The 25,780-nt window shown below is 33.1% G+C and overlaps 5 protein-coding genes across 6 annotated transcripts in view; 3 read left to right on the forward strand and 2 right to left on the reverse strand.

Moving 5' to 3' along the window:
• tgfbr-iia (transforming growth factor beta receptor) overlaps window positions 1-7,498 on the forward strand; it is a 10,121-nt gene extending 2,623 nt beyond the window's left edge. Inside the window, exons 4-13 of one of the 2 annotated variants that reach the window (XM_026838050.1) lie at window positions 393-502; window positions 1,132-1,286; window positions 1,681-1,851; window positions 2,363-2,509; window positions 3,015-3,127; window positions 3,404-3,557; window positions 3,866-4,004; window positions 5,074-5,207; window positions 5,711-6,016; window positions 6,783-7,000. In XM_026838050.1, the coding sequence (XP_026693851.1) occupies window positions 393-502; window positions 1,132-1,286; window positions 1,681-1,851; window positions 2,363-2,509; window positions 3,015-3,127; window positions 3,404-3,557; window positions 3,866-4,004; window positions 5,074-5,207; window positions 5,711-6,016; window positions 6,783-6,935 (1,582 nt within the window). In that variant the 3' untranslated portion in view covers window positions 6,936-7,000. 2 annotated transcript variants of the gene reach the window in all.
• A 543-nt stretch (window positions 7,499-8,041) lies between these two features.
• Window positions 8,042-10,367, forward strand: LOC100176521 (peripheral myelin protein 22-like). The gene is made up of 4 exons (XM_002127223.3): window positions 8,042-8,338; window positions 8,397-8,552; window positions 9,452-9,630; window positions 9,941-10,367. Exons 1-4 carry the CDS (start codon window positions 8,158-8,160, stop codon window positions 9,968-9,970), a joined length of 546 nt encoding a protein of 181 aa, XP_002127259.1. The 5' UTR covers window positions 8,042-8,157; the 3' UTR covers window positions 9,971-10,367.
• A 42-nt stretch (window positions 10,368-10,409) lies between these two features.
• On the reverse strand, window positions 10,410-11,765 carry LOC104266811 (cell division cycle-associated protein 7-like). Its single transcript, XM_009863914.3, has one exon. The coding sequence runs from the start codon at window positions 11,723-11,725 to the stop codon at window positions 10,781-10,783; it is 945 nt and encodes a 314-aa protein (XP_009862216.1). The 5' UTR covers window positions 11,726-11,765; the 3' UTR covers window positions 10,410-10,780.
• A 3,245-nt stretch (window positions 11,766-15,010) lies between these two features.
• On the forward strand, window positions 15,011-19,540 carry LOC100184344. Its single transcript, XM_002127331.5, has 10 exons — window positions 15,011-15,257; window positions 15,724-15,899; window positions 16,485-16,648; window positions 17,035-17,168; window positions 17,480-17,696; window positions 17,780-17,920; window positions 18,215-18,353; window positions 18,599-18,717; window positions 18,980-19,084; window positions 19,165-19,540. The coding sequence occupies exons 1-10, from the start codon at window positions 15,209-15,211 to the stop codon at window positions 19,190-19,192; spliced, it is 1,272 nt and encodes a 423-aa protein (XP_002127367.1). The 5' UTR covers window positions 15,011-15,208; the 3' UTR covers window positions 19,193-19,540.
• On the reverse strand, window positions 19,470-25,780 carry LOC100186746 (ubiquitin-like-conjugating enzyme ATG3). Its single transcript, XM_002127397.4, has 8 exons — window positions 25,750-25,780; window positions 24,524-25,358; window positions 24,065-24,227; window positions 22,855-23,009; window positions 21,918-22,031; window positions 21,060-21,212; window positions 20,450-20,577; window positions 19,470-19,841 (listed from the first exon to the last, which is right to left on the reverse strand). Exons 2-8 carry the CDS (start codon window positions 24,593-24,595, stop codon window positions 19,691-19,693), a joined length of 936 nt encoding a protein of 311 aa, XP_002127433.2. The 5' UTR covers window positions 24,596-25,358; window positions 25,750-25,780; the 3' UTR covers window positions 19,470-19,690.

Below are 25,780 nucleotides of genomic sequence, written 5' to 3' on the forward strand. Positions count from 1 at the left end.
TGTGCAGGCAGAAAATGGTTGCGTATAAGACGTAACGTGCCCAATAAAAATAAAGTCGACTAACAAAAACTTATATTTTATATGGCCAAGTTATATTTTATATTTTTTTTGATCTTATTTTGATTATGTATATATATATATATATGTGTGTTTTATTACACTCAGACAGTTTTCAGATGTGAAACGTTTTGGGTGATTGTGTTTTTATTTTTTTTTCTGTTTGGTCAACATTTTGGACAACCTAGTTTGGGTTTGCACCAGAACACTCATGACATGCCCACAATGAAAGCAGAATTGACTTTCAAACCAAATATTCTTTCAGAATAAGATGACAATTTTAACTCCCAACCACCCCAATAGTGAGGTTTTAATTTAATATAATTCTTATCCAGGTGTGAAGCCGTAACAATTAAAAGTGTTTTCTTCTGTTGCTGTGACAATGATTTATGCAACTCTCATTTCTCCCTTGGTCATATTAACAAAACAATTAAAACAAATGAAGGTGAGAAGCAATTATTCAGTGCCGACTTTAGGATTAATTAATATTTATATATATATAAAATATTTAAACTAAATTTTAATATGGGTGCTATGATTTGGGTTTTTTTTATTTTTGTGTCCATAAAAAATGACTGTACTGGTTGCAAATCTAAACCCAAAACAGCCCCCAAAAATATGATGCCGGTCTACATATTTCAATATTAGAAGAAAACTTTTATTGTATAAGCTTATATAATAGCCTATATAGTAGGGTGGGAGAAGACGGGACACCTTTAGCAAATAATATCCAAATATCCTGATTGTGTTTTAATTAATAGCAGTCTATGGTAGTTATGAGAATACGGTTTTATAATTCTTTAAATGTCTTTGTTTAATTTGCTATCAAATGGGTCAAGAAAATAGGATTAAAAAGCGTCCCATTTTCCCCACTCTACTATATCATTATCATTTGTATGTACTTTGTTGGCTTCCATATTTTTAATTTATTTAAAAACTTAAAGACTAGAGTTTACGAGTAAAACTTTCCTACCTATATAGAATAGGTTTTATTCAATACAAAATCTTTTAAACCTTAAGTCACAACTCACCATTTTGCCATTTGGTTTTAACTAAATCAAACTTTATATTAAGAAAATCCTGTTGTCGTCCCAACGAATGAAGAGACCTGGGTAGTATTGGTGTATACACTGGTACCTATTACTCTGCTCAGTCTACTGGTGGTTCTTATATATTGGATTTACAGGAAAAGAAAACATAGTTATGGTGACATCGACAATGCAAGTGTGGTAGGTTAGGTTTTTATAAACTTGCGTTTGAAACACAGAATTCAATTTAAATGCATTTCCCAGAGTGTATGTGTTTAGTTCTAAAGGAACATATTGTAATTGGTTTACATGTAATAAAGTTGTACATTTCAAATGCATACTAAATCTTTATTTTATAAGTAAAAGTAACTAGTCGAAATTGTTCTGTTTTTTCAAATATTGCATTAAAGGATTTCAAATATTGCACAAAAGGACATAATCCAATACAGCTTGCATTTTTTTCCACACGTTTCTTTTGTGTTAAATTGCATTAAAATTAACAATTTATTCCCCAGTTTTAAATCGTATTATTATTAATACCAACAGTTTATTCCTCAGTTTTAGATCTTATTAATACAAACAATTCATTCCTCAGCAAACTCCAGGTTCAGGTTTAACCACTTCAACACAAAACACCCAACTGCTTATTCCACCTGAGATCAACTTGCCCCAGTTAATCGACATCAAAGCACGAGGAAGGTTCGGTTGTGTTTGGAAAGCTCAACTACACGACAGATTTGTTGCAGTCAAAGTCTTTTTTCTACAAGTATGTAACATTTTTATTGGTCGAAGTCTTTTTCTACAAATATGTTATGTTTTTTAGTCACTTTCTTTTTTCTACAAGTATGTTACATTTTTTCGGTCGAAGTCTTTTTCTACAAATATGTTACGTTTTTTAGTCAACGTCTTTTTTTCTACAAGTATGTTACATTTTTTATATTAATTATATCCTTCAATTACAAAAAAAATTTTTGATTAAATAAAATAAATATTGCCAACTCCAAATGGTCTGCTAGTTTAATTATAAATTCCTCTATTTTTTTAATTGATTGATGTTAGCTTTACAGAGATACAAAATAAAGTTAAAAGTTGGTGTTTTATCAAGAAGAAAGTTTTAATCTTGTACAGCTGTTAAATTAAAACTTTTGTAAACAACAAACAAGGTTTCTCAAAAGAGCTTACTTGTGCTTTTCAATAATTTTAAAAATTAAAACCTAAAAAAATTAATTTGAATAGTGTTAAATTAAATATATAATTCATTTTAATTTTTTTCACAGGATAAGCAGTCATGGCTTAATGAACAAGAAGTTTTTAACACAGAGCTGGTTCACTATCATCCGCATATATTAAACTTTATCGCTGCTGCCAGCAGGGGTGTTGGGGTCGAAACTGAACTATGGTTGATCACAGAGTTTCATGAATATGTAAATATTTTATCAACTTTTAAATAAACATGTTTTATTTACTTTTTTTAGTTTGTCCTCATTAGTATTCATAAAGTAAATACGCTACAAATAAAAACATTTTTTGTAATATTTTACAAAATAAAAGTTAAAAAAAAAATGCAAAACATTATGGAATCTCAAAATGTGTAAAGGGAACAAATAAAACAAAAATTTTCCCCTACAAAATATTGTAAGTGTGTATGTCTTTGGTCAATGCACTTGGCAACCATTGAACCAACCTAGTGAACACTAATGGGATCACCAAATGATAAACTTTGCAAGAAAAAATTCCCTCAAAAAAGAAATTTAATAACTCATAAGTGGACATGTGCATGAAACACGACAAAACCTGTTAAAATTTTTGCAACGCTCTGCCACATGAGGATAAATATATGACAATTGTTCAGTCATTCAATTTGGATACAATTTTCAATGGCGAAAATTTGAGAATAAATGTAAATTCTGTTGTTATTTTGATTGACAGGGGTCATTGGCTGATTATTTGAAGACGCACACGATGTCACTTCCTGTGGCTCTCAAGTTCATGGAAACCATGGCAACAGGGCTGTCTTTTCTACATGAAGATATTCCACACAAGTCAGTCAATTTATAAAAGAGAATTTGCATATTATATCAAAGTTTCCGAAAACTACTCCCTTTTTTAAAGCTGCAATATGTATATATTGTAGTTTAAAATTCTAAGAATATTATATAACCAATATTGTGATACAACATTTGCAGACACAAAAATCATTTTGTCTGCAAGTTATTTTCTAAATAAAACAATTTCAAGTTTTTAACCAAATTTGCACTATTTATTTCCTTGATAACAAGTTTAACCAAATTTCTAAATATGTCATATATTGGAAACAGGCAACCACACAAAGGACACAAGCCTGCAATTGCTCATCGTGACTTTAAAAGCAAGAATGTTCTCATCAGTAACGACATGACGGCTGTTATCGCTGATTTTGGACTCGCTGTCAAGTTCATACCAGGCGAATGCACGGGGGAAAGCCATGGACAGGTAAAATAACTAAATTCTCAATCCCAAACTGAGTATTTCTTACAAAGTAGATTTTTTTCCAAGTTACTCCAGGGGACCTGAGAATTAGACTTGTTTGAGTTGTTAGTTTATTACTCCTATGCTGAAAAAATGTGATTAATAAGAAAAATATTTAAAAATGACAGTGCACTCACATCTATAGTCTAACACCGTTTGTAATTTACTATTGTTGTCCCACAAACAGTAATCAACAAAATCATACATACCAATATTTTGCTGATAAACCACTAATTTTGTTGATAATTTTATTTTGTTTTATTTTCACACAGGTTGGAACGCGAAGATACATGGCTCCTGAGATCCTGGAGGGAGCGATTAACTTCCAACGCGATGCTTTCCTACGTATTGATATGTATGCATTCGCTCTTGTTATGTGGGAAATCATAACAAGATGTTCAGATGTACCAGGTATGTCACAAACTTTAATGTCAGGTTCGTTTACAACGTTACCATTCTGCTATCACTGCGTAACGTTTTGAGTTCCTTAAAAAACATGTTATCCAAACTTTAAAATAGGTGTAATATAATATATTTAACACAGGTTTATTAGATGTAATACACATTTTACACAGGTTTATATTTTATGTAATATATATTTTACAAAGGTTTAGATGTAATATATATTTTACACAGGTTTAGATGTAATATATTTTGCATTTTGCAAAACTGGAAGCATATAATCTTACAGTTTGTAACATGTTATGTATACTTATACACTGTTATATATTGGGTGAGTGCAGTCACCTCTTTTTGCGATATTGCAGTTTTTAAGCTATATTGTCCATACAAACAACAAGCATAAGAAAGATATACTGACTGCCTACCCCACATTAATCTTTAAAGTCCCCATACACAGACTATTTTTTAATTTTTTTTTACAATTTTTATATACAAAAACGGGTTCACAGCTTTTTAGTTTGGCTGATTTTTTTCTACGCATGAGACCAATAAGCCAACTGCTGTAAACGGACGCGTGACCTTTAAGGTTTAATCAAGACAATCAAGTCATGTGTTTAGTGAGAAGTACTTCCTGTTTGACAAGATTGCTACACAGTACACAGTACACCGTAATCATTTCATTTTATATTTAAAAAAATCATATTATAAATACTCATTGCTGTGTACCTGCATCACATTATAATAGGATATAAGTTCTGTGAAACATTGTATGAGGCATCATGTATATTTTAAAATGGTTCATGCCTATATAAGGGTGGGGACAGATCAAAGATCGGACACCTTTTTATTTAATTTTCTCGTTCCAATTTGGTAGACAAAGAACATTCAAAGAATTTAAAACCGTATACCCACAACTCCTATAGACCGTTGATAAACGGTTTAAAACAATTAGGATATTTTGATATTATGTGCTGAGGTGTTCCATCTTCCCCATCCTACTATATATATAAATAGATTTGCACACACAATAACTAAAAGACTATATCAAAACAAAGTACAAACAATACTTCCCACGCAGGAGGTTCTACACCTACATATATGATGCCGTATGAGTTGGAACTTGGACAACACCCAACACTTGATGAAATGCAAGCTTGTGTGATCGACCAGAAGACACGACCCGTAGTTAACGACCTCTGGAGACAAGATGAGGTAATTAGTCCGTTTTTGAGACGTTTTATTACAACCAAAAAGCATTTCTTCACATTTTTTGGATTTGTACGAAACTAAAAATTACTTGCTTTACAAATATTGTACAGGCAAATTGTATGATTGGAAGTGGTATTAATAAATAAATGGCGCTAATTTATCCTTGCATGGCTAGGCTTCTTATAACACAGATACCCTACTTCATTACCTCGTGTCAGCTGACCAGTTACTGCATATACAACATTGCGAATAAATGTTTTTGTATGGCTAAGAATGTTGAAAACCAAATAATGACTACGGAGTTGGAATAATTACTGTTAATTAACTTGCCCAAAGATATACAAATGAGCAATCGAGCTTTGATTTAGTTTTTTCCAATAGTTATGGATGGCATTACTACTGTTATACAGTAGTAGTTTTGTTAAAGTACAGATAAAAGTAACAATTTTTTATTTTATTTCTTTTTTTTCTTTATTCTTTTAAAAAATATTTGTTGTTTAATCCAGGTCGTTGGGATCTTGTGTGAGACCATGGAGGAATGTTGGGATCACGATGCGGAGGCGAGATTATCGGCAGGATGTGTGGAGGAGAGGATCAACCATCTTCATCGAAGAATTCAACCTCCTAATGAACTTGCCGTGCATCCCAACATGATCAATAATGATGTGATCAGGAACGGAGCTCCCGTGATTGGAAACGGAGCTCCTGTGATTGGAAATGGGGCTCCTGTGATTGGAAACGGGACTTCAATGATTGGAAACGGGACTCACGTGATCATTCCTCCATCTCCAACATCTGACACCGATATTCAGGTTTAATAATTGACACCATGTACATATATTATTATTCTGTGTGTTTTGAAAGCAAACAGAAATTAAGTTAAATTTTTGTTTCATAATGGTAACAAAAAGGAAGAAACTTTTTTTTTGTTATTCACCACATACTAGCAACCAATAGCTTTTTTTCAATTAAGTAGAAAAAACTGACAATTCAAAATACAAACCAACATTGTTTGAAGGCCATTGGCCTGTTAGAATCACCTACATGCTTGCCCCTAACCACAAAACCCTGATATATACATTATTGTTTGTATTTTGGGTTGATGTTTTGTTTATACTAAGTTCAATGTCACATTCAACAAAAACACATTACCTTAAAATCACATACAATAATAAAAATATTTGCACCCCAGTAAAGAAACAACTAAGTTATTCAACCACTGCAGCATTGAATGAATACATGTAACTTACTTTATCCTGTGTGGCCGGAAAATGTTATAACACGGGTGTTCTGTTTCATACACCTGGTGCGAGCTTTACCATGTATGTTACTTTGTGGGTGATTATTTTTTTGGATATTTTATTTTTTTATGTATGGATGATGATTTGGAAAACCCATTAGTGACCACTGGGTTGAAGCAATTGCCGTTAAGTATCTTGCCCAAGGACACATATGTCCACAATAGTAGCAGTAAAGCCAGTAACAAGCCTTGAACCCAATACCTCTGGGTTACAAGCAGACATGCTAACCAACTGTGCCGCGGCGCCAGACGTTAACTTGACTTTATATACTTTACAGAATCAAATTAACAACAGAAAGAACCAAGAGCTTCCTGTTAACAGTAATGAAAAACTCACAAATGAAGTTAACGCTGCTGGGTTGGTTGCCACGGTAACATGTGATGCTGAAACTGCCTTGTTGTCAGCAGGTGACAGGGAATCAAATGTTTGAACATCCCAGCTATATATATTAAATGACCGTTTGAAGATATATGCTTAATGTACGTGGTGTACTATTCAATAATGAAAATGGCCGTTCAATTTTAGGTAAATAATTTTTAAAACTACAACTCTTTTTTTTATAAGTGTACTGAGGTTTAAAATATGAACTTTTATAACTGTATACAAAACTAGAGTATCCAATGCAATAGAACTTTTGTAACTATATAAAAAACTGGGGTTCTTAATACAAATTGCAAGGTGTTCAAATCTGATGTTACGAAGCACAGCTTCTGCCAATCAAAACAAAGTGCCATCAGTTTACATGGGCGGCAATACACATTTGCTTTTTATGATAACTATATATAGCGTGTTATACTTCGAAATCAGCAAACATTATTTTAATGACCATCCTTTCATCTTTTCAGTTCGTTTTTTATTTTTTATTGTGACAAAACAATTGAACTAATTAAGTCGTACAGATGTGCCGCTTATTTTACCTTCGTTGCATTTTATCAAATCGTTGTTTGAAAGTATTGTATATACTTGTAGTAAATACAGCATCAAAGCGACTATTTTATGCTCAACTATTCGTTTAAGCCAGCTAAAACTTGGCCCCTAAAAATTCAGAACAAGCAAAAAAATATTTTTTTTGTGACACTATACGTCTGTACTAACCGGATGCGTGATGCAACAAATATGTTTGAGGAAATGCTGTTACGGTAGATTTGCTGAAACAAATTTATCCGGAGCTGCATCATTAGATTAGCCTCGATGTAATGTGGTAATTGTTGTGTTTACCAGCGTGGTATCATAGCCTACACATAATACTAGGCTAAGGTGGTACGGATGCTTTGGCTAGCGTAGGCAAGCATTTTTTACAATGATAGTGTTTGTATTTAATACAATGAAATGGCAGTCTTTGTGACGGCGAAACAAAACCGCCTACGGTTTTGAGTCATTCTGATGTTACTAAAGCAAAGCGCAGGAAACGTTTGTGCAGATATTGGTTGCAGATTGAACAACAGAAGTATTTTTATGTCTGTAGCCCACTTCGTGATGTAGCTTCTGCTGGTGTATTGAGGTGATTCTAAACTTTATACTGTTATGAACCTACAAAAGATTATTGAGCTTAGTTTCATGTACATAACAAGATTAATTTTTTGACAATATCAAAAGACGATTTTTCCCAACAGGTCGTATAGTTTTACAGTGTTTAACCTTAATAAAACATTATGGGCTGCGAATGCTACCAGCAGTCTCCGTATCAAATTGCTGGTTCAGTTTTAAGTGGAATTGTTACCGGGTTGTTCATTCCGGCAATGACAGTTGTGGGGTGGCACCATACGAGTTTTGCCACATTTGGACTGTACCGGTCATGCTTTACATATTTCACCAAACAGTGCATTGGAACTGGTAAACGAAACCTTTTTATCTCTGATATATATTTAATAATTAACCCTTCATTTGACAGTGTGGAACCTGGTGCCTGGCCTAGATGCAGCCCGCATACTCTTCATAATTGCCGCTTGTATTCTGGGTTTAAAACTCTTTATTAGCTTTGGATTTTGCATAACGAAGAAATATGGTCCTCTTATTTTAGCGCTTGGTGTTTGCGACTTGGTTGGAGGTAATATATAGTTACTTATTGCTATACTTTTTGCTACAACAAGTCTACAAACCACTTTTACAATACAACTTAACTTTTATTGTTTTGCACGTGTAAAGTTGTTTAAACGAACGTTGTTCTTTATTTTCGGGGCCTTTGGAATAAAATACGACATGGCCTACTCAAATGTATTGAGTAGGCCATGAATACGAGTGTCTTATTTCATACACATCGTAGCCTTTTACGATATTTTTATGAAGAAAATGTTACTTATTAAACGTTTCTTTTTTATAACTTGGACAATTAGTGCTAACCAGGAGCAATAAACGTTAGGTTTCTTGCCCACGACACATATATATAGTAGGATGGGGTAAGATGGGACACCTTTAACACGTGATATCCAAATGTCCTGAACAGGTTTTAAACATTTTACAACGGTATATAGGAGTCCTGGAAATACGGTTTTATAATTCTTTAAATGTTCTTTGTTTACTACCAAATGCGACGAGAAAATAGAATGAAAAGGTGTCCCATCTTCCCCCACCATACTATAGTACTGGACGTGGGGTTAAATGGGATACCGTAAGCACTAAACTTCCATATTTTCGGAACTTGTTTACTGCAAACGGTCTTTTAGAATTGCGGGGCTACCGTTATATAGTCCTTTAGGTATTTTTTGTTTACTGCCAAATTGTACAAGAAAAGAGGATGAAAACATTTCCCATGCACTGTACGCCCACAACCTGTGCCACCATCGAGCCTTAAATCTAATATGCTATATAAGTTTGGCGATGACAGCATGCTCATTATTGTGGCGTATACGTCGGCAACATGCAGTGGCTGCATGCGACTACATGTGTTACATTTATGTATCATCGAAAATGTGCTACTACACTTCTACATCTTTTTGTACTCCGCAGGGCTTGTTATTTTGAGTGGCTGCATCGCATACATAGTGACATTCGCACCCATTGTCAGGAGTAGTGCCAACGATGCTTCGTTTGGTGTCGCTTTTTATCTCGGTTGGTTTGCTGGCCCGTTTTCTGTTGCTGCTGGGATTTGCAACATTTATGCTGGAAAGCTAATTGGACAACAACAGGTAAGGAAACACATAGAGGTTCTTATTCTTACTGATCATAAATTTATAGTACTGTGAGGAAAGATGGGACACCCTTAGCACGTTATATCTAAATGTTTTTTTTTGTGTTTTAAACAATTAACAACGGTCTATGGGAGTCGTGAGGCTACGGTTTTATAATTATTAAAATGTTCTTTGTTTATTACCAAACGGGACGAAAAAAACAATGAAAGGTGTCCCGTTTCCCCCCACTGTACTGTATGATTATAACAGTTAATTTAAACAACAAAAATATTACTACATGACCCGTAACTGTTAAGTTTTTTTTTAGTGTGGAGTCAACGTTTCTCATAAGGCGTAGAACGTTCGACACCGCCTTCAACTCACTGTATTTTATTCTAGCTTACGTGCCACAACTTTTGTTTCGCAAATACTAAATTTTCTCGATTTTTGAGTTCTTTAGAAAGCATTATTTTCATCATTTACTTCAATTTGGATCAATTAATGTTTAAAACTTTTCGGTAAAGTTAGATCCGGAATAAAAAAACTTTGACATTTTCGATTTAATTTTTTTTTTATATATTACCTTTGTATAAATATATTGATACGAATAACTGTTTATGTAATTGCGTAGTCGCTTAATAAAACACAAGAATTCTTTTCGGAATATTTTTGTATAAGGGACTTTTAAGGTGGGGTGAGGTGAGACATGGGGCAAGTTGGAACACAATTTTAAATTTTTAAAGTGGGACACCCGGGAAAATTGGAAGACATTACTTTTTTACTATCTAAAACACATGTCATATACTGTTTTATTTAATATTAATTATACAAGATGTACTTTATACGAGGTGAATGCTTTTTTGACTGTCAATTACTTTAAGTTGTAATAACTATACAGTTTTGTTTCATTTTGTGAAATATAAGAACCCTTGTTGAAAAAAATCTGTTGTTTATGGTTTAGCCTATAAACAGAGACTCATCAAATATTTGCACTTGAAAGTGGGAAGCCAAAATTCAAATTGCTTATTAACTCTAGCGACCTGGTAAAGTATTATAACTTTTATTTCAAAAACATTCAACCAAACATTGTATGTACAGAAAGTTACAAAGAAAAGCAATTAACTTTAAAATTGTTCACAAATGGCAAATGCTATTACAGTAGCAACGTTTACACCTCTCCTAAGTTTTCCAGATACGCCCGAACATTGCTATGTCCTTGCTGTCGTGCAATTCCTATCAATATACCAGTTGCACACTTTCCTTTCCGATTTCGGCAAATGCTGCAGTTGCAAATATTTCTGCAAACCGGGCATTTCCATTCTGAATCAAGCAAAACATTCTCAACAAGTTCACCATATCTGTTCTTTAAACAAGGACCACAAAATTGCCCTCGTACACCAACACAGTCTTCCCCTCTACAACAAGATTTAGTATCAATTGTCTTTTGTCTACATTGATGGCATGAAGTCCCATTAATTGTGTCATATGTTTTGCCAACTGAATGCTCGGCAATATTATCTAACATTTCTTGAGTTACATCTTCAACAGGTATAATGATGTGGGGTTGAGACAGTGAAGAAACGTGTCTTCTTTTTGGTGTTCTTTCAGCTGGATCGTCATTGCTTAATTTTCGTTTCATGGACGTAAATCTCACTGTAAGTCGAGATCGTATAGTATCTGCACCGTCATCATTTAAGCCATCCGGATACTCTACGTTTCCAACCATGCTTGATCTTCTGCGAGTTAAAGGAGGTCCTCGGATGTTTTGAGTGTATCTTCTTGGAGGAGACCGAACAAGTTTCTTAGTGGTTTGAAATCTTTTTATTTGTTCTGGAGTGGAAGTCTTCATTTTTAAAAATACCGGATCTTTGTCCAACTCTGCCATTAATTGACTTAACATCTGTTTTTTAGCTTGCATTTGAGCTTTCTGATGCTTCACAATTGACTGGTGATCATCATCACTATCTGAGTCTGAATCACTTTCTTCTAGTGTAGATCCACCATCACTTGATTTTTCTTTGCCAAAATCCAACTCCGTGAAGCCAAGAAACTCCTCTGCATCACCAGTTTCATTGAACAGCTCGCTCAGTTCCTTTTCTACCATAAACGCCATTGATATATTGACTTGAACTGTTACACAAACTATTACACTCTAATCTGAAAAGGTAGATATAAGAAATAAATAGGAATATAGACGTTAAGCATACAAGACTCAAACCTTAAATAATTTTAAAATGTGGGCATATAGTTTACGTTTACGATACTTCATAGGGATGCACATTACAGAATAATTAGGTATTCTAGGATATCCTAGAATACTTTAATTCGAATCTAGAATTCCGAATCTAGAATTTCGAATCTTTTTATATTTATAAGAAAAAAAAATTTTACCCACAAAAGTCAGTTTATTGACTCTTTCATAACAGCCTTGTTGGATCTTGAAAAATCATTTTGTAAAATGATCAAAAGTTGTACTATTGGGTAGCTATTGCGCCATGAAACGTATAGCAGGCTATGAAAAGACGTTACGAAACGTTTACTCTCGAAAGTCCCACAAACACAAAAATATTTTTTTTCAAAATTAATAACTTTCAAAAATTGTTAATATAGTATATGAGATGACGTGTAATGACGTCATTAAACAGAATACCGAATCCCGTAATTAGATTCGAACACAAAAGGATTCGAACACAAAAGGATTCGAATCTCATGGATTCGAAATTCTGTAATGTGCATCCCTAATACTTCACGGCTTTCAAATCGTAAAAAATAAATCATTTTGCAGCAATGACAGCCATTTAGCTATATCACAGAAACAGTTTTAAGCTTGATACTCATTAATATAATTAAATAGCCGCAAGCACACGTATTTATCAGAAGAATGTGCAGTATTGCTACAAATACAGCTGCTCCTGAGTACCGCATTACAATGCTAAATGCAATGGCGCCAACTAAACCATGCTTTTCGCGGGAAAGTTGAATCACTCATCCGTGAAGTTAAAACAATAATAAATAGATGTAGATAAATCATGTTACACTTTTAACCAATGTTAACATGTACCTGTATTAACGTTGCTTTTAACGTATAAAAATGAGTATAGATTTTTATAATGGTAGGAATTTAATTAACCAAATAATAACGTTGTACTTTTACAATTACACACAAACACCGAATTTACAAACTTCACAATTTATTGAAACCACAGATTAGAACTCGTATATAATCAGGTTTATACACAAACTCTGCCACAGATATAATATATACATATATAAAATATATGTGATTAATACGTGTCACAATTTTGTAGGCCCCGACTTCTCGACACTGTGCTAAATTCTGTTTAAGGGGATTCCCCTTTCTAAAAAATCCTGATTTCTGTTGAAAATCCAATCTAATGACACCAAGTTGATCCTAAAATACAGATATTATAGCGACCATTTTCGTGACCTTCTACTAGTGTCAGCACTAACCTAAAATTTGAACACTGTACTAACTAGACACCAGCAGTACCGATTCTAAAAAAAATTAATTTAAAAAAATCATAATTATTAATATTCATTGTAAAAACATATTTATAGAAATTTCTCCCGATCCAGCTTTAAATATGTTATAGCGTTACGTAATACCTAAAATATGAAACTTTCTTTTCTTTAAAAAAGTGCGGGGATGGATGTAAAATATAAAAAAGTATGATCATAACTTGAATTGTATAAATATTACAAATCGCGAAAAATATAATTTATGCATGCATCTATGTAGTATGTAGGTCACTAACATGTTATCCTATTCTAATAATGTCAATTTTGTTTTTATAACTGAATATTAATATTCGTCATAAAAACATATTTATAGAATTTTCTCCTGATCCAGCTTTCAACATGTTGTAGCGCTATGTAATATATACCTAAAAATAAATATAATTTTCTTTAAGTGGCGGAGATGAATGTTAAATGTTTAAATAACGGAGGTACAAAGATTAACATAAAAAGGGCGAAAGCGATCTTGCGCCTCTAGTTGAGGCGTTTCTAAAACGAACAAGTTCTGCCTTCCTTTAGAAAGTTTAGACAATTCATTATTGTCTTTGACAATTGGATCGCGCATATAATCAATGGCCCTTATCTTAGGGCAGTGGTTCCCAATCTTTATTTACTCGCGTAGCACTTTTTGGTCCATGCATCATTCTCACACCACTTACATACTAAACTGCCTATCTAAAAGTTGCGCGTAAAATATATGTTAGTATGCCAATTAAACAGGGTAACAGACTGTATTAAACAATCTAAACATGTTCCAGAGCTAACACCGCTGTATATTTGCGATGTTTTCTCAACCAAACAGTGTGTTTATTTCGAAATGGTACGGATTCACACGTGGATTCATTGCATCATAATAGCGATTGTCTGTCTGGCAATTTATTACAACACAATAGTGATTCACATGTTGAATATTTGCGTCATAATAGCGATTGTCCCCTTGAATATTTAGCCTGCACGTGCTTGAAAACAGGTTGGATATTTCTCTTTTAATTTATGTAACTTAAAATACGTCAATCAAAAAGTTGCTAAAACAAGAGACCAAAGATCTAATGCGTAAGCACGTTAATTAAAGTAATTAGCATAGTATTAATTAACCCTTTTACTACAACGGTCGACCACGGCCTACTAGAGATAACGTAAAATGTGAATTATCAGGCCGTATCTCTAGTAGACCGTGGGTCGACTGAGCTTGATCAAAAACTTTCGATCCTCGCCTGCCGTAACAATTATTTTGGATTTGTTTTTATTTAATAAGAGATATATGAGACTAATACTATATATACTTTTTGTTTATATTTGCATACTAACGTAAACAAAGCCAAAAGTTACCGATTACCAGCGACTTCCCGATGCATGGCAGTTTACTTGACTCGCAAGCGTTACAATCAATAATTATTCATTAATTGGACCATTTTATACACTATGGTTTATATGGCCAAGCTTAGTTAAAATTATTGTATCGAATACAGTCGATTAATCAATGGTAACGTACATTTTAGGTACGAGTAAGCGCCTTAAACAAACATAAATGCAATCGTTAATTACTCGCTAATTAGCCGATCATATGCAATATGGTTTTTAAAACTATGCTTAGAGATTAAAATATCAATGCTAGAATTAAAAATTGAGGTAAGTGTGGAAAAAAGTCGTTCAAAAAACAACAACAAGAACAACTGTTTGACGAAAAAGGATCTATAGGACCACTAACGTGCTCAATAACGTGCTTAAAAAGTATCATTTGCTACCGTTTGGTGTAAAGTACCACCTAGGAGACCTCGCGTACCACGGGTACCACAGTTTGGGAACCACTGTCCTAGAGGCTTCAAGAACTAACAAACTTTTGTATTATTTGAAACAAATAAATTAAAATTCTTGATATATTTTCAGGTATATACGTGAGTAGGGACAGGATAACCGTAAATAATGCGTCAGTCAGAGACTGATGGAAGGCGGAAGTTGTTGGTATAGTCAAAGAATACATACTGGCTTCGTATGCTTTGTCTTTGTTTTTGGGCCTGAGATATTTAAGCTGAAGGCGCTCTAGTTTATATAAAGTACTATGATGGACTCTGCAAGTTCTATGGTTCCGCATGTTTGTTTTTTTATTGGTAAGTGTTTCTTATATGTTATTTTTTTGTGTTGTTTGTGTCCACTGTCAAGTAATGAATTAATTATAGCATACAAATAAATATTTAATAAATAGTAGTTTTGTGCAAGATTTAAAGTATAATAGGCATCAAAACAGTGTTAATATTATGTAAATATTATCATCAGTGTTAAATGAAATACTTATCAATTACCACATGAATGTACACTGACATATTAATAGCTTATATATATAAGAGTTTAAAAGCTCATAAATGTCTTGTCTGCACACAAGTAACCACATATGTAAATTATTGGTAGCTATTTTTTACTGTATGTTTGATTTTTGTGCTACTTATAAACTGGACATAAACAGTGTTTTTTTCCAGCAATCAATTATGTCATACTTGTAACTTTGTTCGTTTAAGTTATGAGAAATGTTTTAACTTTGTTTTTGTTAAGTTAATAAAATTTCTTCCAACTTCACAGATTCTTCCTTCAGCTCCACATTAGAAGGTTTGGAGTTGTTGATGTACAGTCAAGAAACTGAGCAGGAACATTTTTTAGTCCAGGAGGATTTAGAGAGGGTTTGGAAGAGTGGGGAGGAGAACTTTTCCATCCTCCCATGTTTATCAGTTCGCTCCGGACTTGATCTGTTTCTATCAGTGAGGGCTGTGTTGTCAATTATATAATTTTTGAATTTTGGTTTCATTTATGCTGTAGCTTGTAGGCGCATGAAGAGTAAATAAGAGGTATTTACGCGCTGCTTATTTTACACAATGGTTTAAAAAAACAACATAGAACTGGTAATTAAACAACATAGAACTGGTAATTAAAAGTTAATCTATATTACCATAGAAACATTCCTTTATCATTTGCAATCATTGAATTAAAACCGTGCTTTTGATCCCCTAACAGTTCCTTGACTGTACTTTTAAAACATATAGTAGAGTAGGGAAAAATAGGGCACCTTTAGCACATAATATCAAATTATCCTGTTCGTGTTTTAAACCAATAACACAGGTTTATGTAAGTCGTGAGGATACGGTTTTATAATTCTTAGAATGTACTTTGTTTACTACCAAATCATTTGAAATGGGACAAGAAAATAGTATGAAAAGATGTTCCATTTTCCCCCGCCCTACTATTAGTCTATACAACATTTTTTTTCTGAGAAAGGGAAAACTGTTCACCAGTTAAGGCCCCCTGCATTAAAAAGGTTGAATTTATTATCAAACATTATATTGTAGGTGAAGCAATATCCTCCAGGATCTGAGATTATTGTATCTTCTATTAATATACCAACCGTGATCAAAATTCTTCATCACCATAACTTGAAGATTCGATCGTGCGACATCGATATTAAGACCATGTCTCCATCAGTACAACAGTTCAAATCTTTAATAACAAAAAAGTATGTTAAGTTACTGATATTCAAAATAAATGTAACTTGCTTTAATGCTCGCTTGGCCGGAAAAGACAGTTGTTGTACCATGGGTGTTTATACACATCGTGCCAGCTTACGAGTTACCATGTATGTTACTTTGTGGGTAAATATTTTTTGGGGGAATATATATGTATGGCTGATAATTTTATTAGTGACCACTGGTTTGGAGCAATTGCCGTTAAGTATTTTGCCTAACACACATACGCCAACAATGATAGCAGCAACGAGACTTGAACTCATTACCTCTGAGGTACTATGGCAAGATATGCCAGGGTACCTGGGATTTATACCTAGGAGTGTTATTTTATTTAATATTTTCACTTTTCAGATTCATTAAACCTGTTATATTACAGAACTGTGGCAACTTTGCTTGCCCATGTATATGGTAAGAGGTTTGATATGCAACCTTTTATTAACATGTGTAAAGATCAAAATATTGTTGTGTTGGAAGACTGTGCTGAAACCTTCTATGGCCTTCAATTTAAAGGTATTGTTATAAAATATTTTAGTCAATCATATACTTTTGGACGCAATACGCATATGGAGAACAATTATCGAAAACGTTCGTGTAGTGGAATTTTAAGCCTTTGGTAATCACAAAACTGAAAGTTTTGCATCTCATTCATAATCTATTCTTTGTTGCAGTACACTTTTCAACTAGGTGTAGGATTTTTGTTTTGTTGCTTTGATATGGCTCATAATTTGGACAACCTATTGGTGACTGTTGGGTTGGAGCAATGTCGGATACAAACGACGTTCAGTATTAATATCCAGGTGTAATTTATTCAATATTCACAGGCCACCCAGAAAGTGACATCGCATTCTTTAGTTTTGGAACCATCAAGATTTCAACTGTGTTTGGAGGAGCCATTCTCAGAGTTAAAAACAGACAACTGTATAACACATTAAGAGAACGTCACGCAACATATCCCATACAACCAAAGTCAGAGTACGCAATGAAATTGGCAAAGTACTCAGTTATTACAACAATGATCAACAGTCCATTTATTGTCAGGTAAACTGGTGTAACAATAGATTTTATAAAACGCATATATATAATTTTTTATAATAACATTTTTTATTATAAAAAAATTATAGATGGGGTGTAAGTGCTTTCCGAGCAGTTGGAATCAACCACAAAGATGTCTTTGTTCCAATGCTTAGAGGATTTCCATCTAATCTTTTTAAAGGCATCAGAAGACAACCTTGTTCAGCTTTACTAAAAAACCTAACCTTCAAGTAAGTACAATGCAGACTATACACTTCTGTTAATAACATGGCTTTATTTTTACAATAAACATATATGTATTTATATAAATAGCAACTGTTCTATTTAAATGAATGAATGAATGTCACTTGCTTTATTCTCACGTTAAAATTCAATCATTATAACATCATTGTTTCATACGCCTTGTGCGAGCTTTCGAGTTACCATGTATTTTAGTGGGGATTTTTCTTCTTTTTATATATGACTGAAATTTTATGAATTGGCTTCGCTTCATGCCCTAACCAAGCCAAAATTCTTTGTTACAGATTAGTTAATTTTAATGAAAAGGAAAACAAACTAGTTCAAGAAAAAGGTGACTACGTCACTAAACGTTTGTCGGATAATGCTGTTTGTGTCGGTACGAATGCCTTCTTTGTAAATTATTGGCTTTTTCCGATACTAGTGGTAAGTTGTGGTAAAATCTTTTACACAAAATATTCTCCTTTTATAAAAAATGTTAAATTAAAAACTAGTACTACATGATAACTGTAGTAATTTATTCAAAGGTTATTTAATATATTACTTCATTATCTGACATCGATATTGACATGATGTGTGTTCTTGACCAAACCTAATATGTAGTTGGCCATAAATGTAACTTTCACTAATATATGAAAATAAATATGTGAAATTTCTTCTTACTTTATCAGGAGAAACCTGATCAAGTTTGTAAAATACTAAACGAACTTGGAGTTGATGCAGCAAGAGGAACCACTCAGTTGCAAGTAGTTGTCAGTGATGGGGAAGCAACTGATGTCACACAAGCACAGTGAGTTACAAAATCTGGGTGTCTGTCATATGGAAAGGCATTCCTTGCACATTACCCATCATAGATGTTAAAAATTGTTTGTTGAATTGTAGCTCACAGTCACAGTCAGGTGCAAAATCGATGTGTCTGTCATATGGCAATTCCTTGCACATTAAGGCACATAGAGCAACATGGGTTGCATATTACCCACCATAGAAGTAAAAAATTGTAGCTTTAAAAAGTGCCAAAAAATTCTTTATAAGTTCTTGGTTTTGTTGCTTAGGTTTTTAATGCAACATGTCGTGTACCTACCTGTGCATAAGTTGGTTCCTTATTCTGAACTTGATAAGATACTAGGTGCGTTAAAACAGACACTGTTTCAACTTGGGTAAGTTTTGTTGTTAATTTTTGAAAAGCACAATTTAGCTCTTTTGAGGAACCTCGGTCACCAAAATTTTATTTTAACAGCTGTACGAGGTTAAAACTTCCTTCTTGATGGAACTCCAACCTTAACTTTTTTTTATATTATCTCAAAGCTATAACCTCCCTCAGTCAATTTTATAAGATGATAGTTGTTTGTGTGTTCAGTGAAGGAAGCACTATAGAGCTTTCATGTTAGTTTAAACAACTTTTAGAGCTATTTTTTTATTGTTACAGTATAAGAGATTAACTGTTTTATATTTATTACACTGAGAGTTTTATGCACTTTTATAACCTTTTTTGCTTTCCTAGTCAAACCTTATTTATTTCTGCCTAATGAAAACGGCAAAAAATGCAAGAACAGAAATACTTTTATTGCATCAACAACTGTGGGAATTAAATCAACGAATATATTTTCAAAAGATTCTCTGGTATCTTCTTTCTATTTCTGATACACAAAACATTAAAATAAGGAAATTGCTTTGGGTTGTGGGAAAGAATAAAACATAACCCACAACTAAAGTAACGATCTAGAAACTTCTGATTAGACAGCGTGTAAAATAAAAAGGCAAATTCACAACGAAAAATGTCTTGTATAATCATATTCAATGGTTGGAATAACTGCTTGTACAAATTTGAGGAACACCAACAAATACATGTGAACTTCTAGCTTCCCTCCACCATCCTCAACCGTCTGCATTATCTTTTTCATCACATCGGCATGTCTAGAAGGTGGAGAAGATTATTTTAATATGAATATGTTTATATGTAACTTATTTATCTTGTGTGGTTTGAAGACAGTCATAACAAGTTATAACACAGGTAGAAGATTATGTTTTTTATGTAACTTATTTATCTTTGTTTGTGAGGAAGATCTATAATACGTTATAATAACACAGGTGTCTTTACCTTCGAGTTACCATGTATTCAACTTTATATTTGTATTTTAGGTGATTTGTTTCTTCATGTATGACAATTTAAACAACCCCTAAGGGTTGCCAATGAGTTTCCCGAAACATGACCATGGTATTAGCTAAGCAGCATTTAACTACTGTATAACAGTGATAAACTACTCAGTTCAACTAACATGGTGATACTAGCTTGCCTTTAAACTGTAATGCCATACTCAGTAGTTTGAACTGTAATGCCATATACTCAGTAGTTTGACTGTAAGGCAATACTCAGTAGTTTGGCTGTAATGCCATACTTAGTAGTTTGAACTGTAGTGCCATACTCAGTTGTTTGAACTGTAAGGCAATACTCAGTAGTTTGAACTGTAATGCCATACTCAGTAGTTTGAACTGTAATGCCATACTATTCATAATGTACTTACTTGCATGGATGAACAGAGCACATGTTAGGAGGTGGAAGGTGGGGATGAGGTTCAATAGTAACAGTTTTATTCACATGATCTTGACTGATATCTTCGTACATCTCCACCATTGATAATGGTTTTCTATCCTGAAGAAAAAAATGTTAATAAATTTTAAAGAACTAGTACTGCAGGATAATTGTGGACCACGCTTTTTTTCTTTTAAATAAATATAAATATGTTTTTAACTTTAAGCGTGTTTTAACAACTGTTGTTTCGTCACTATATCCTGTATTTTTCGTTTAAATTTTTTTAAATCTTCGCTACCATAATCGAAGAGACAAATAAAGTGATTATTGTAATTTGTAATATTACTAAGTAATAAGTTTGTGGGTGTTTGTTTTGGGAGGTATCTGCCAATTTGGGAAACCCAATATTAGGAAGTTCTTTTCTTTTTAAAGGCCATGTGCAATAAATTGTAGCGTTTGAAACAGGGATCAGTTTTACGGCGAGCACTTCAACCAATGTGGTACAGCTCATTACCTAATTTGATTGTAAACAATAGCATATTGAGTGCATACAATCAAAATTGTTAAGTAAAATATAGTCAGGTTTAATTTTCTGTCATTACCTCATTATAACCTGATAACCATAGCCTTGGAGTTTGATAATATTTATCGTAAGTAATATGAAGATCATATGTTCTAGTTTGAATGATACCACCATCCTCGTTAGTGGTAGATGATGTATTCGCCTTTTTCACAGCTACAAGATCAACTGTGGCCTGAACATACATAAAAGATATTTACAACAACTTAATTTATAAAAATAATGTGTTGTTTTATGTTTTCTGCAGCATATTTCACACACTTTTAACAAATCTCTTTAAGCAAAACTTTTACAGAAATTCCGTGCAGATATACTGAATGCAGATATAACAAGAAAGAATGTAAGTTAAGAAGTGAAACATAAAAATATCTAGACTATACATCCTAATTCGGATTATTGGCCAGATCTATTATTATCTGCAATCCTTTCAAAATGTTATTGCATCACTATTAAACAGTACATTCACTGGTGTAAAATATGAGAAAGTGCTTTTGTTACACACATTTAAAGCAAATATAGTAAGATTTGACTTACATTCGCTCAAATTAGATCATTGTAAAATGGTATTATATTGTCAGTTTTTATACCTCCTTTGTTTAACCAACCATTCAGAAATAAATTTGTGGTTGTAGAGTAACAAATATTAAAGCTATTATCATGCAGTGTTTAAAGGTAGATCGTGACATTTATGAGTAATGTAGAATATTGCGCAATGATGAACCCACTTGTTTAAAAATGTTATATAATGAAGCGTTTCTGTAAACCAAGTTAAAATTTTGCGTAATATTGCATACTGAATTTATCTTTTATGTACAACACGCCATTCTCAAACATTTTCAAAACTTAACACGTATAAGGCAGCATGCATGTCTCCACCCACCTTATCCTCAGATTCCAACATTTCCGCGTAATTTTCCATGTCAAGAGCTTCTTCATCATCATCGTCGTCGTCATCATCTCCGTCATCTTCATTCAGATTCACATTGTTTGTTTTCTATAAATATTATGCAGGGATTTCCGAGATTTGTATTGTTTCCATTTGGGTGTTGGTAATGGCAAGAAATGGTAATTGTCTACTCGATAAAGTAGATAAACACACAACACAAACTCAAAAAAAATGATTAAATTAAAGACCTAAACAAATTAGAATAGTGTTTAAATATACCCCTCCCCCTGGATTATTTTTTTTTTTTTTAAAGTAAAGAATGTATATTATTATTGTGGTTTAAAACCAATAAGTAAAGAATTTATATTATTATTGTGGTTTAAAACCAATCTAACGAGTTTCTATTATGCTCGTTATTATTTATGTCAGTCAGGGTATGTTTTTATTGAGTATGTTGCGTTTTATAGGCATCTATCTTCTAAGCAAAAACTTGCGGACCCCCCTTTTTAAATTCCTGAATATGCCTCTGGGTATTGTATGCAGCTAACTGGTACTTAAAACTGTAATGCATGGATTTTAATTCCATATGGATGAGTTATTCAGCAAAGCAATACGAGAACGAGACACCTGATATTATGTGTGGAAACTATGGCTTAAAAACCAACATCAAATTCAATAAAAAACTACAAAGCTGTTACCGACTATGGGTGTGTAGTGTAGGTATAGTTGTATTGGGTATGATGCATACCAAAATTTTAACATTTCACACAAACAAAAAAATGATACACCTGTACGGCAATTAATGTGCAGCAGATTACTCACTTATTGTATTATCATACAATAATAAATAATAATGAAAAGAAATAATGGCCTAACAAAAAAAATCTGTGTTTGTAGGAACAGTGACGTCCATGTATGTGTGTTGTCTCACCTCTTTATTCAAAGTCATTTCTTTAATTTCTTCTTGAGCTTTATCAACCTCAACATTATGATGCGTGTCCACCCAACCCCCATCACCAATATCATCAATGATCGCTTCATGCTCTTCATTATATTCCATTTGTTTGCATCGCTTGTGGCAAGGAACTAATGAAAACATATTTTAGAAATGTTGATCGGCAATCCAGGGGTTCTTTTTTTTTTGATCCTATAAAGGATTTTACGCCCAACACAGTTGTATTGAATGTAAGTAATGTAAAAATGAATGTAACTTGCTTAATCCTCACGTGGCCGGAAAGCGACAGTCGTGCAGGTGCTTAAAAACAGTTTAAATGTTTGCTTTTTCACGTCTGCCATTAGGTAAAGGCAAAGTTAGTAGGGTAAAGGATTGTCTCGTTTACGATGAATACTTTCTACGCACGTGAACGTAACAAGCATGTGTAAACAATTTGTGTTTAGGTAAAGCTTGGTGGTCACTGGCCAGGGCTATTTCGCCACTCTAGATTCAAATTTCAAGCTTTTATTTTGGTTATAGCAGCGGGTAATCTTTTCTTGTAACCCTGGCGCTTCATAATGATTTAATTGTCTACGATCACGAATTATCCAATTTCTCGTCTAAGCTGCTTGCCGGTGTCAAAATAACAGATAAATATTAAATTAATTTATTGCGCAATCGGTCACATATATTAAATGCAGTCGTATTCTAGTTGATTTTAAGTCACGGAATTTTGATTTAAATCAACTACAAACGATCGTTACTTTGACGCGCGCCGTTATTCGTTTTTAGAGCTACGTAAACGAAAATGTGTATAAACTTTCTGAGGGGGGTGTTCAAACACCAATCAGCCCCCTATAGATCTGCCACTGATGTGACGTATTCTGACGTCAGAATGATTAAGTTTCTCGCGACAATTTGGACATCTAAAGTTGCGCTCGGCGACACCTGGCAACGAATCACAGCACTGTTTATGAGTTAATGATAGCAGCGAAAAGCTTTTAACCCATTAGCTCTGGGTTAGAGGAAGGCGTGGTAACGACTTTGCCGGCGCTGGACTGAATACTGTATAACTTTTTGGCAGTAATCGTAGAATTACAGAAAAAAAAACCTCTGAACTTTTGCAGCAATGTTGTTTTCATTATACACAAAGCATTTCAAACTAAAGATGACATCTTTATGAATTACATATCCTAAAATGTCTCACCATTTCTGGTCATAAGATATTGTTTATCTTGAGGTAGATAAGCTTTTGTTTTCGTTTTATCCCCAGCCAACCACTGCCATGTTGGACAGTGGTGGACCAAAAAATCACCAGCAATAACAAATTCTTCTGGTGTGAGGACACCAGTTTCTTTGAACTTTGACTCCTAAAATAAATAATTAGTTTAGATATATTTTTTATTATATACCACACAAGCAAAAACGCAATCCAGCCAACCAACTACACTAACACTATATGGCAATTTGGTGTCAATATGAAAATTTAAATATGACTTGCCTATTACCTGCGATGTGATAAACATAACATAAGGCAACAAAACAATAAAAGATTGAAACATACTTGTAATAAAACATGTAAAAAAATGGAGTGAGAAAAAAATTTGGTTAATATGCAACCAGAGCAAAATTGAATTACAGTAAAGAGGAATAAAGCTATTTTTACCTTTAGAACAGGTGTGAGCAACTCCGCAACTCCCAATGCACTGCTTTTAACAGAGTTAAATACGTTTTGCATGTTTAATTAATTATTTCCTAAACATCTAAATGACAAAACAAGGTTTTAATAACTTGAGTGAAAACGGGCTACGTTATGTTTCTAATATTGCATAGTACGATTTGTAATAAAACAAGTGTTGATAAATACGAGTTAACGAATTAAACTCTATTGGAATATTGCAAAACAATTTTTAGATTCCTAATCTCCGCAAACAAAACATAAAATACTTCTAGGCGTAAAAGTTAAATTATCCAATATGGCTAATGGTTAAATAACGTAGTATACTTAATATAACAGCTCATATATACATTCGCTGCAAAACCCGAATTCTATACACCGTTCTAATACCAACAGTTTTATAACAAAAAATTATACACACAAAATTGATAGACACAAAACATGGAATATATAATTATTAAATTATAAAATTGTAGGTTTTTTCACAGATCCATTACACTAAATAAAAAAATATTTCCTAAATCTGCAACAATAACAACACAGAATCCCGTTTTGATAAATAATTTTATCAAAATGTGCAGTTTAATAAATGTTGCACGGCATCAGTATATATAATTTCCACAGAAAATTAAAATCACCATAAACTAATACAAATGTTTTAATTATCATAAGTCAATGAAGGTTGAAATTGTTGGTTTATAAGTTTCGATATTAAAATATTATCTTCTTCTCGTTTTTCTATGTCTTCATATAATGTCCATGTAAAATCATATTCAAGTTTATAACAAGCTAAAAACTCATGCGGACAACTTGCTCCCCACTCCTATGAAGAATAAGTGACTGTATTAAATATTATGATTTCAATAACCCTAATGTTTTGCATTCACCAAAATTTACAGACTCTTAAATTCTATGTCATGTAGTAGCATGGAGGAAGATGGGACACCTTTTTATTCTATTTTCCCGTTTTATTTGGTAGTAAACAGGGAACATTTAAAAAAATATAAAACTGCATCTTCACGACTCCCATGGACCATCGGTAACTGTTTAAAACACAATCAGGATATTTGGATATTATGTGCTAAAGATATCCCATCCTACCAAATAGTACTATTATATATGTTTTGATTCAACAACACTAATGTTTTGCAATTTTATATGTGTGATGTTTTGTAACATAACATATCTAAATAGTAGATGAACAAAATTGTTACCTCATTTGAAAGCATTGAAAAATAGGTCTGG

Source organism: Ciona intestinalis, chromosome 1, assembly GCF_000224145.3.
Source record: "Ciona intestinalis chromosome 1, KH, whole genome shotgun sequence".
Classification (NCBI taxonomy): domain Eukaryota; kingdom Metazoa; phylum Chordata; class Ascidiacea; order Phlebobranchia; family Cionidae; genus Ciona; species Ciona intestinalis.

What these genes read in the sequence shown, in the direction of transcription:
- LOC100184344 (XM_002127331.5), top strand. Translation starts at nt 15,209, where the DNA reads ATGATGGACTCTGCAAGTTCTATGGTTCCGCATGTTTGTTTTTTTATT. An exon ending in AACAGTCCATTTATTGTCAG is followed by an intron (nt 17,697 to 17,779) that starts GTAAACTGGTGT and finishes AAAAAATTATAG; the next exon opens with ATGGGGTGTAAGTGCTTTCC. An exon ending in CTAAAAAACCTAACCTTCAA is followed by an intron (nt 17,921 to 18,214) that starts GTAAGTACAATG and finishes TCTTTGTTACAG; the next exon opens with ATTAGTTAATTTTAATGAAA.
- LOC104266811 (XM_009863914.3), bottom strand. Translation starts at nt 11,725, where the DNA reads ATGGCGTTTATGGTAGAAAAGGAACTGAGCGAGCTGTTCAATGAAACT.
- LOC100176521 (XM_002127223.3), top strand. Translation starts at nt 8,158, where the DNA reads ATGGGCTGCGAATGCTACCAGCAGTCTCCGTATCAAATTGCTGGTTCA. An exon ending in CAAACAGTGCATTGGAACTG is followed by an intron (nt 8,339 to 8,396) that starts GTAAACGAAACC and finishes TTCATTTGACAG; the next exon opens with TGTGGAACCTGGTGCCTGGC. An exon ending in AGCTAATTGGACAACAACAG is followed by an intron (nt 9,631 to 9,940) that starts GTAAGGAAACAC and finishes GTTTTTTTTTAG; the next exon opens with TGTGGAGTCAACGTTTCTCA.
- LOC100186746 (XM_002127397.4), bottom strand. Translation starts at nt 24,595, where the DNA reads ATGCAAAACGTATTTAACTCTGTTAAAAGCAGTGCATTGGGAGTTGCG. An exon ending in AAATGACTTTGAATAAAGAG is followed by an intron (nt 22,032 to 22,854) that starts GTGAGACAACAC and finishes TAATATTTATAG; the next exon opens with AAAACAAACAATGTGAATCT. An exon ending in GGTTATCAGGTTATAATGAG is followed by an intron (nt 20,578 to 21,059) that starts GTAATGACAGAA and finishes TTTTTTCTTCAG; the next exon opens with GATAGAAAACCATTATCAAT.